Here is a 12038-nt window from a genome sequence, read left to right as displayed (position 1 = left end):
GAGGTTCTACATGGGGACTCTGTTGCCCTACTGGGGATCTTTAACATTCACATAGGCAATGACTGACTGACCTGGAAGGGTGTGATTGAGAGGAACAGCCTGCCTGAGTGCTGCCCCAAGCAGTGGAATTTAAGAGTTTGGTGGCGTTATTCAAAAGTGAGAGAGTGAGGGGAGAGTGGATTGCAAGACTAACAAACAAATTTGTGTAATCTGTTGTTGTGAAGAGGGAGCTCAGCATAAAACCCAAGCTGTCAATTTACCTGTGAACCTATGTTCCTACCCTTTCTACCTAGGGCACAACCTCTAGGTAGTTACTGGAAGAAAGAGATCACATATACAATGATGGCTACGATGGCTAGGCTCTCCCTTAGCGATAGGGTGAGTAGCTTGGACATTCAGAAGGAACTCAGAGTAAAACCGCTACTCCTCCACATCAAAAGGAGACAGGTGGTATGAAGACATGACTAGGGTGCCTCTTAGACGCCTCCTGGGTGAGGTATTTTGGGCATGTCCTGCTGGGAGGAGGCAGTGAGGCAAACCTAGGACATGCTGGAAAGATTACCTCTTCGATGGCTTGGAAAGCCAGCCCTAGATGAGCTGGAATAGGTAGACCCAAACACAGATAAGTGACAGAAAAAGATGGATAGATGGATGGATAATATTTATTTATTGTTAAGTCATATTTAACTCTAGATTTAAATATTTTAATGTCAGTTTATTCCCTGGAGTGACTTTTAAATGTTTGCGTTGTTCTGTAAGTGGCTTCATTACCACATTCTATTACAGCTGTGACTTCAGTTATACACAGTACTTGCAGATGTGCCAAGCAGCAACCGCATAAGCAGCAGGCCCACACACTTACAATGTGTATACATGTGACCATTCATTTGCACCTAATGAATATTGACCTCAACTACTATGGCATTTATTCATCTGCTGAATAATGCAAGTACTTAACTGTTTTCCTATTTATGACTCTCCTATGCTGCTATGCATTATTTCTCATGCAGCACTGCAAGTTGTATGCTTTTACTGCCTCATATTAATTTATTTATGAGAGTCTATAGCATACAGTGAGTTGTTATCCAATTAATGACTGTGAAGAAAAGCTCACCTTATGTGTTCCTTTTGTATGACTGTTCTTTTAGCTTTAAGCTATGTTTCAGAAAAATAATAAAAAAAATCTATCTCACAAAGAAAAAAAAAACTAATTGAGGGGTTTTTTTTTCCATCTGTGTCCAGTACTGTGCAAATGTCTTGGGTCACCTCTCACTTCTTCATATTCTGCCTCCAAGAAGCCAGACTTTCTTGCATTTTTTAAGTGGTCTTGATCAATAGTTCTCCAGGCTTTCTGGAGGTTTTTCAAAGTTTGTCTCTGCACACTGGCTGCTTTTTCACTTATATCAATCCAATCTTTGTACCTGACCATTGTCAGATACTTTCATTATTTGTAAATCCATAAACACTGACCTTTCTATTCACTCAATCATAAAAACGGCACCTAAAACAAGCAACAAGGGTTGTAGTTTCAAAGTAAACTATTTTCGTGTACCTCAGTTGCTCCCTTCATTTGCTAAATGTCATGCATTGTTTAAGTCAGCCCTGTAAGAATCCCTTTTGGGCCATTAGCAATATTCAGTTGCTTTTGTTTGTACAGCTGACGCATGGATTAACTTTAAGGCAATACATCTTTGCTAGCTCAGAAAAAAATTGTCCCAACTTGAAAAGGAACAGCTGGGCTGCAGCAAAATTTTAAATGGTCTCCATTTGTTTTTAAATTTGTTGCTTCTGTTTCCAAGTGAATGCCTGCTTTACAGAACAGCAGCCCAGGGAAATACTCAACAATAAAAACTTATTTTGCTGAGAATGAGGGATAATCCTAGCATGCACAAATGTATTGCTCTATTGCTGTCCACTCTGCTATATTGTCTGAAATATATAATACTTTCAGAAGTATTGTCATAGTTTTAAACAACATTTCTATAGTTCTAATATCACCGTTGTTAAACCACAGGTGGTGCAATATTACTAAAACAACATGGTCGTGACCACAAGAGTTCAACCGCCACATATATGAAGAAGAATTACACTTGCAAACGAAGAAAAACGTCCTGGAACTGATTCCATTCTTAATCTGACTTCAGGTTGATAAAATGCCCACATTTGTTAAGCTCCTCACACAATGACTCCTTTATCAAATCTTTCATTCACATTATCTCTGACACTACAGGCACTGGCAAGGAGGAAAAATGACCCATAGACAACGCTGTTCTGAACAAATGTAGATGACTGGCTTAAATGTTTCAGTGTTAATGACATATTTGTGGGAGTGATACTCTTGATAACTCGAAGGATGATTACTCAGCCAGCAATACTGTTCTGTGACCCTTAGGTAATCTGTTCACATAATTAAAAACAAGAATGACTGTAATTATTTTCTTTGTTTTGTTTTTATATCCTGCAGCTGCAGCACAAGATTACCTGACAGTCAAAGAAAAAAAAAAAGCCAGGTTAATGTACATCAAAGAGAAGCAACAATTGTTAGTAAAATGCTTTACAGCTTGTTAGTGCCGCACCAGTTTGGGCTGGTTTAAGTTGGGACGTTAGCTACCACTGTGTCTGTTTCATTCCTATCAGAACTAGATATTGTAACTTTTTTTATTTTTAACTAACAAGAACAAGATTTAGGTTCCACAAAAACAACAAGTACACTGGAATCTGTATCCAGTTTTGTGACAGGTCGAGACTAAGGCACGTCCAGTCCCTCCAGGAAATACATAAAAAAAACAAAATACTGTTTATAGGTCAGTCCTGCAAATGTCAGCGCTCAACCCACACAGACGTTAAAATTTTGAGGGGAATTTTGTGACCTCAGGAGTCGGATCACCTTACACAAAGGTTAGAATACACCGGCCCAGACCCATTCTCTCCTTGTCAATCCCATTAGCTTCCAGGGGCACAGTCTCAGCTGTTCAACCCAAGACATATCCCTAATGAGTTCCATTAGCAGTATTACCTGCATCCGGCGAGCGCTGAGGTCATGGGGTCAACAGTAGACCTAACACTGAGATTAAATTACTCCAGAGGGAGAAAAGGGTGGGTGGATAGGTTACTACCCCCCTACCCACTCTGGCCATAAACAGAGATTTCAGAGTAGAAAGTGCACTGACATTTAACATGCTGTTTGGTTCATACACTCCCGTTGATCTCATTTTTAACCACGCAGATCTGAGACAGGGCAATAAGTGTTGTAAGTTTGACCTACAGTGAACAATGAATGTATACTGTAATCACATGACTGATGAAGACAAAATGAAGCAGGGTTTGATTAGGGATTTCAATGCAGCTGTCCAGGTTTTGCCATGTCACAGAGAAGGAGCACAGAAAAAGAATGACAGATGCAAAAATGAATGAAGAAAAAGATAAGCAACAAACAGATTGCACAGGAAGTACCAAAATAACAACACCCTAGTCTGATGTACTACAACCTCTTTTATAGCCTTTTACCACTTTTCCTGCCCCATTAAACAGGTATAAAGTAGAAGAATGCAGATATTTTTAGCAAACATTTTTTTGGTAAACCCATTGTAGTCTTACAGATTAAGCTACATGTGCAAATCTCAGCACTAAGGAAAGGCTCTTAAAAATAGACATAAGCAACAAATTAGCTTACATATTTTGGATCTCATTACAGATAGCTTTATGTGAATTTCGCATGGTTTCCCCTATTTTGCCCCAGAGCACTTAAAAAAGAGATACTTAATCTAAAGTGCACCACTTCCTGGTTACAAGAAAGAAAAAAAGAAAAAAAAATCTTGTCTGAAGTAGGGCTGCCACAAACGATTATTTTGATAGTCGACTAGTCACCGATTATTTTTGCGATTAGTCGACTAATCAGATCATCATCCATTGGACGTACAGCGTACAGCTTATTGCACCAGCAGCATCTGCTCTTATATAACTATCATTAGCTTACAGTTTTAAGTGTTTAAGATCTGTGCTAACTAAAAATAAAGACAAGATGATAGTTTATTAAACTTCACCGAAACAATCTGCAAATTTCATTAAAGTTTAATAAACTCCTTGCTATCTAAAATATAACGGGACACCGGAGTATATTCTCCAGCATCTCACACTTCTGATAATCAGCTGTCTGCTTGACGTTTATTCAGCTGTGTAAAAACTATAACTTTAATCTCAGCCAAACCGATTTACTGAGGAACAAATAAAATACTAAAAAAAAGCCAAACAATAACATTTTTAAGTTATCTAAGTGACTTATATATCATGTTTAACCTGAGTAGCGAAAGACGGCGGTGGGTTTGAAAACGATTTGCCAGGAGTCCGGTGCTCTCACGGCGCTAGTGACCTAGCCCCCGGCTAGCTAGTGGGTAACAGACGTCTCCGAAAACGTCGGAGTGCTTTTGAAAATATGTGGTGTCTTGATAAACTGAGCAGATATTTGAGGTTTACACAGCTACATTCTCGCCTGAAAATATGTTAAACGTTTATTTTGTGACCCAGAAAGAATAATAAGAGTAACATTAAAACTAACTAGCTGCCGCCATTGTTGGAAGCTGCGCTGGGCTGCGCTATGAATTCTGGGACACAGCTTCTTCTTCTTCGGGGTTTAACGGCAGCTGGCGTCCTTGTACATGCAGTGCTGCCATCTTCTGTTTCAGTCCGTTATTACACTCTTAAATCCTACTACTCATTCCTGCGTCTTTTGTGATCTTACAAAGCATCAAACGACGCGTCGACTATTAAATCAGTTGTCGACGATTTTGATAGTCGACGTAATCGTGACTAGTCGACTAATCGTGGCAGCCCTAGTCTGAAGCTGAAGATCCAACTGTAAAGTCCTGCGTGCAACTGTTTAACACAGCATAGAAGCTGTTTTTTCTCAATGAAAAGTGGCTTTGAATCCTCTTATTTGTATGAAATTTCATTGGCCGGCATCAGTCTGTGAGCCCCTTAAAAAAAAAACAAAAGGATGTCTTTATACCACAAACCTCTTGTTGTTTACCCCGAGTCTACCTAGTTAGCATCAAACAGCATCTAGAAAAAGAAAGTTCACAAAGCTAGCCACATACTTTCCAAAGAGCTGATAGAGACAAAACAGGACCTACAAGGTGAATGAAAATACAATTTGTCAAGTGGCGAGAAAAACAAATAAATGCTAGGCAACTAACACGTTTTCCACATCAGCTGTTATCCCTGTGTCTGTTATTTATAGTTATTTCTAATCCTAGCAGCAAAAACATTTCAGTCAGTTTTCTATAGTGTGATTTTTAGAACCGGATGAATGATGCATAACACCAATATCATGGTAATCCAAGTTTGCAGGAATGGCAGAATTAAAAAAAAAAAAAAAAAAAAAAAAAAAGAATTCAGATCTGATCCGGTTACTTTCCATCAGCAGCCAATATTTCTGGTGGGAGCTGGACAAAGAGGAAGAACCTCAATTATGTTGAGTGGAAGCAGCAGGCTCTGTGTGGGATCTGGAGCCCTGCAGAGTACTGAGAAACTTCAGTGCAGCTCTGCAGGCTCCCCAGCTTCAATACTGATTGAGTCTGAACACAGGTACTGTAACATACTTACAAACATAATAAACAAGTGCACGGTCACACAAGGAAACAAAAGCACAGCAAACACACACATACACACACACACACACACACACACACATATATCCACCTGCTCATCCCATAGGCATTCACAACTAACAAAAAACAAAAGAAAATAAGAAGTGAAGAGAGAACTGCAGAACACTCAAAAGGCTCAGTCTCGTCTTTCAGACACCGCCTGAGGCATTGGATTCTGAATAAGTACACTTTGAGCTCTGAAGCATCTACAGACACCAGCGCTCATTAGCCACCCGTTTACAACCTTGAGGTAAAGGCAAACAAATGCTGAAAAACACAATTAGGAATTCATTTGACCACATAAATGAAGGTCAGTTTCACAGTTTCCTTTTAAGAACTACTCCACCTCCTCTCCTGTCCACAAAGGGGAAGAAAGACAAAATCAAACAATATTTAATCCCCCTTGGTCATGCTCTCTTTTGGTATGTAACTCTATAATTGCAAATCTGATAACAGAAATATTAATGAGGTTAGTGCCATGATGTTTAACCACATACACTAGGAATCAAAATGGACAGTGACAAATTAGTTTCCGAGTGTGTATTTGGTCCTGTATGTTATCGATTAAGTTAGCACAAGTGCACCATTTTTGTTTTAAGAAAACAGCTAGCTTTCAGCTGGGAGAAAAGAGGGCTTGTCCAGTTTTTGGCAGCTTATTGTGAGCACAAAAATATACAATAATATAGCAAGTGATTTTATTACTGAGAGTTTTTTATTTATTTATTTATAATGTTTACGTTGTAAAGCTCATCCTGTTGCCTATTACCAGAATATATAATTAAGAACTATACAAAATTTGTAGATCTGTGAGTTGAAGATGAAAGCTGCCATTTCAGCATGCTCAAAGGGTCCGGGCTTACATACACCGCTCTGTCAAGAGCAAAAGATGGAATTTGCAGAAGCGTAATCTAGAAACCAGTGACTACTGTCTGACACACAGCCATGAGCTGGCATCCCATGTGCCTTACTGTGAAAAACTCTTGAGCCATCCCGTCTTTCTTTATATTTTGCTTCCAAGGACTCAGACTTTCTTCTAACTTTGTAGTTGTCGTGAGCAAAAGCGCTCCAGGATTTCTGAAGGTCTTTTAAAGTTTATCTTTGAACATTGGCTGCTTTTTCATTCATTTTCAGTCCAGCCCTTGTACCTAACCATTTTCATAGGAATGTATTTTTGTTTGTTAAGCCACTCAGTCACTGAATAATGAATGAATAAAATAAACATAAAGAGGTACCTAACACAAGGGGTGAAACAGTGTTGCGCCTACAAGCTAGAAAAAAAAACCAATTTCAAATTTTGTCTTTGGTCTTTGCTATTAGCAACATGTTGCAAAAACACATCATTTGTTCCCACTTCTTTAGTTGAATTTCTGAAAAATACCAAAGATAATAGGTTTGATGTCATTTTTGCACCAATAAGGTGACTCCCCCAGAGCTATTCGCTGAAAACCTGGCACATCTTAGCGCGCAATGTGGCCTTAAAAAAATTGAGGAACGTAGGCAAAAGATGAAGAGGATAAAAGATCAAGTATCTGCTGCAGTAAAGTCTGAAAGTTACCGCCTTAAGAAAACAAAATCCATCAAAGACACAGGACCTGAGAAATATATCTGCCCCTTCGATTGATCCAGTATTCATCATCAGAAACGTTTTCAATGGAAGGACGGGTGTCAAGAAACTAATCTTTAAAAAGGGAAGCAGGAAAAAAAAAGGCTGAAGTAAGCCAATTTCTTTACTGGAATAATAATAAAGAAAATCAGTGGCAACAGGTCTCTGTTTTTGCCTTATATACTTCACATGTTTCAACACATCACTGCACCTGTTTCCCATTTTACTAGCAAAATATGTAAGAAATGAGGGGTGGCTCAAGACTTTTGCAGAGCACTGTACAAGTGGGTCAAATGAAACACACGTTCAGGAAACTTCAAAATTTTCATCTTAAGACCATGAAAGCATCATCAAGTCATAACATACAAGGTAGAAAAGCACACTGAGTGGAATTTCAATTGCAAATTCATTAACTGTCGACATGCCGTGTTTTGTGAAAAAATTATGACCATCGTGTTTCTACCAGGAATTCTCTTTGATGTCTGCAGAATGCACAAAAGCACCAAGACCACAAACCGGGATCAATGCCAAACTTGAAAAGCATTATTGTGATTAGGCTCTGTTAGCAGTAGAAGTAATGGATCAATAGAAAAAGGAGAAACACATACTTTGTGTCTTTATGTTCTTCTTTCGCCATAAACCACCTTTACGATGCATCGGCTCTACACCTACTACCATGTGTTGAGGGCGTCTTAACTAAATGTTAGAAACTAGTTATATTCACAGACAAAACTCAATTTCAAACCTATCAATCACCGCTAAAGTTTATCCACTGGATACAAGAGAAATTTTGTACTGAGCAAACAATATAATTGCTCTGCTTCAGCTCCTCTTCATTTGGTTAAGCCACTAACTGTGTGTTCTCGGTTTTAAAGCACGTGAGCTTTGACCTTTTCCTTATCATAAATCACATACTACTGTTCTGCTGCCAGGATTTTGTTTAACCCAATTTGTCACCGAGGACACCACTTTCACCCTCGCTGCAGATTCACTCAGTGGTACTGGGAGCTCGGGATTAGTGGGCGGATCAAAGCATGCCATCCAAGTCTCTCTCTCTCTCGCCCTTGTAATCATTGAACCCAGTAGCTTCTGGAGGTGATAAGTTAAGGCCGCTGTTGGTTACCAGGCAAAGAGAGGGGGATGGATAGCGATGCCACTAGCATTTACTTTCATTGATTAATATGTAATTCTTTCTTCTGTTAAGTGTTTATTGTCTTAAATGGAAGACAAATAGCTTAAAATGTCCACCACAACGCGCAGAATCTTACATGACATTCTTGTTTTGTTCAACAGTTGCAAATGATCCCATTTGATAAGCGTGAAACAGAGACAAAAGTGGCATTTTTGCTCCGTTTGAAAAATACACACATACACATACACACTTGCAAATGAATTCCTTGTTGATCTGGCTAACCAAATTATCTTTTCCTGATTAATCAAGGACAAAGAAAGGAGTGTTTACTAGAAAACAGCACCCAACACAGACAGAGCAAAAAAAGCAGACAGACAGACAGTAGACCCACACACACATTCACACATTATTATGACAGAAAGAGGTCACAGAAGTTGTGCCAAGCATATCAGACAAATTTGCTGTCAGTGAGGAATCGCTTCCTAACACAGCTATTAAAGCCCGCAGGTATGACAATAAGAATAATCTAAATATGTCACAGTGCCAGTGCCAAGACTTCTTCACCATGTGCAGCGGAGGCTGTGTGGTATTTCAGTGCAGACATCAGGGTGAATAAAAGTCAATAGACATGTTTGCCACAGAGCACTTCTACTCCACCACCGTGGTCATGTAAACTTCCTGTGGCACCCGACACTTCCTCTTATTGGCTTTGGAAACATGAATGAGCTGAAGTGCAGAGGGAGCTTTACAGAAGCAGAGGCGTGCAATAGCTACAGTTCAAACCTCTAATCTCATTGCCATGAAATCTTGGGTTTCGTTTGAGTTTAATTACATACACACGGGGATACTTCTCTTTGAGTCTCTTCCAGTTTGCCATTTCCCTTCAACTTGAGACAGGTAAAAATTTAAAAGCAAATAGTGCAGCATCCTTTTAAAACTGCTACCACCAGACAAATGGTGTATACTAAATCATCAACCATGGAAGAGCATCACTCTAACGTTCCATAACGTTCCTTTTACTTTATTTAGTGTCCTCGATTTTCTCTTCCCTAAGAAGCTTATTATCTTTGCTCACTTCTGCACAGAGTTAGACTGTCTAGATAACACCCAATTAGCACCCTTGGAAGTGAATGTGAAGATGCTCTAGCTGCCAACTGTATGTCAATTTCATTGGGAGGGGGGGCTGATACTTGCATGAGCAGAAATAAAATACTGGGTAGATAAATGTTTAACCTTTTTAGGGGGAAAAAAAGAAATGAACGGAATTGGCTTTTAAGTGCTCCTGGAGCCACCAGCAGAACAGCTCATCATCAACCTTGAGGCCTATATCACCACATGGATCCAGGTGTGACACCTCCAGAATAAGGTGTTAGTGGGCATAATTGCATTATTTTCTCCACCTGGGAAAAACTAAATGAAGCTTGCATGTTTTAACACACAGAGCCCACCACAGTATGTGTTTAACTGCTGTATTATCACAGATACACTGATAGAATTTTTTTACTGCGCCAAGGAATGGGCTTGTTGTGACAGGAAGGAATCTCTGGATCAGCTGGGGAAATACAGGCAGAGAAATGTACAAAAAAAGCTTTCCAAACAATCAAGGAAAATCGTGGAACATCTCAGTGGGAAGTGGCTACCCAGGGAATCCCAGGGTGTGGATGTGTAGCAGCGTAGTGCATATAAAAGTTTGCCCGGGGGGCGTGTAAATCAAAGCCACCACTTGGTCGTTTAAAATGTATACCGAGGCGGACTCACCTGTGACATCTGGGGTCTGAAATTGATCTCCTTCAGGTCCACTGATCCTGGGGAGAGATTGTGCAACATCTGGCACAACAACACCCCATCACGCAGGGCCTGTGCCAAGTCGAAGACGGCCGACGAGGGCCACACAACCCGGTGGTTCGGGGGCAGGACCTTGCAGTCTATCAACCACCGTCCGCATTGTCTCCACTCCTCCATATCTTTCTCCGAAGTCTCTCCTCGCAAAATAACCTGGTTCTCGAACTGGCTCAGTGCGAGCAGAAAAGCGTTGTTTCACGGCGCACGAGCAGGCACTATGGTTGATTTCCCACCGGCTCCGGGTGTCTTGATTATTCACTATGTACGCAAATCAGGCAATTTCGCAACTTTGTATTATTCGCAGTAGGTCAGCTCACAATATCCCCATGTCCAGGCGCATGTCAGCTCCCCTTTCTCCTCAACGTGAAGGCTCGGAAATGACTAAAATAATAACAGGGATCCACTTCGGCAAACAGCGACGATGTAAGCAGAAAACGGAGACGAGCTACGTGAATTTTCTCCTCTTCATTCTTAAAAAGTTTCCTACTCAACACATATAATCCAAAGAGCGTAAAATGTTTACAACAGAGACAAACAAACCAGCTGGATACAGCAGTTTGTCATGTATCGACTTCACTAGTGTTTCACATTTCAGTGAACCAAACACCACGGGCTGCTGTGCAATGTGGGGAAAGCGGCTTTTCAAGTCTCTGTAGACGATGAATAAAAGCACGGAGTCACCCTTCGCATTTGCATTTATCGTTTCCTTAGTACTCTAAGCGTAAAAACAAGGACTTCCACTCAGTCCCAAAAGCGAAAGATAAAAAGAAAGGGATAACAGACCAGACTGTCTACAACCCTTGGTTCAATCTCTTTTCACAACTGTCTAAACGTCGCTCTCCAGCAGCGGAAACATGTCCAGTCTGGGAAACAAAAAAGGGGGACATCTGTGTTTACATGTATCCTGTAAATGCAACTTCGCCTCGCGCCTTTACGCACGCCCAAAAACAGCGCTATCAGTGTGTCCAGCTTAGGTTTTCTCTGATTTTTGCCTCCCTTCCGCTCACGTCCTTGCTCTCACGTCTCCCTCTCCGTGTTTCCCTCTCGGACAGAGATGTTTAGAGATCCCAGCTACCGATCGTAGCTGTTCAAATCTGAAAGGAGACCAGGCTTCAGGCTCGGTATTGGCCCAGGAGTTTGAACTTGCCCCTATGTGCTGATTAAGACACGTAAAGTTAAAAGTCGGGTAGTTTGCTTTAGCAGCTCCACTCTTAAAAGAATTTGGGTTTCAGGGAGTATTTTTAAACTAAGCGTTAAGATGCGCCCTCTGATGGGTGAAGCGCACACTGCAAGGGCCATTGGCATAAAGGGGATATATATATATATATATATATATATATATATATATATATATATATATATATATATATATATATATATATATATATATATATAGATATAGATATATAGATATATATATAGATAGATAGATAGATAGATAGATAGACAATTCTTATGTTTGCAGAAGCTTTCCGTGTTATTCTGAATATGCCTGCTAGTTGTACTGTTTGAATTTTCAGTTACTGTTCAGATGTTGACATCCTTCATTTCTGAACACTACATTTTTTTTATTAATTCTGATCCCTCACCAGAGTAAGAATGAAAAGCAACATGACTAATGCTATAACTTTTAATTTGTTCTAATCCAAATCTAGGCGATTTATGTTTGAGTCTTACAATCTGAACACTTTTATTCTTTATAACAGTAACACAGAGCCCACACAGAGGTGGACTCTTTCCAAAAACTCTTTGTGTCTCTGAAAAGACTTCTTACAAATATTCCATTAGTTTGTTACGCAGAGAGGAGCGGTGAGAG

General features: G+C 40.0%; 1 protein-coding gene across 7 annotated transcripts in view; it reads right to left on the bottom strand.

Moving 5' to 3' along the window:
• vav2 (vav 2 guanine nucleotide exchange factor) overlaps positions 1-11462 on the bottom strand; it is a 196877-nt gene extending 185415 nt beyond the window's left edge. For 4 of the 7 annotated variants that reach the window (XM_080861482.1, XM_080861484.1, XM_080861483.1 and 1 more), the window contains exon 1: positions 10139-11462. In XM_080861482.1, coding sequence (XP_080717608.1) covers positions 10139-10342 — 204 coding nt within the window. In that variant the 5' untranslated portion in view covers positions 10343-11462. The remainder of the gene's footprint in view (positions 1-10138) is intronic. The other 3 variants (XM_080861487.1, XM_080861488.1, XM_080861486.1) reach the window with 2 other exon arrangements.
• Between the last annotated feature and the right edge of the window lie 576 nt (positions 11463-12038).

This window comes from Rhamphochromis sp. 'chilingali', assembly GCF_963969265.1.
Source record: "Rhamphochromis sp. 'chilingali' genome assembly, chromosome: 2".
In the NCBI taxonomy this organism is placed as follows: domain Eukaryota; kingdom Metazoa; phylum Chordata; class Actinopteri; order Cichliformes; family Cichlidae; genus Rhamphochromis; species Rhamphochromis sp. 'chilingali'.
This window is presented reverse-complemented; position numbering and strand designations above follow the sequence as displayed.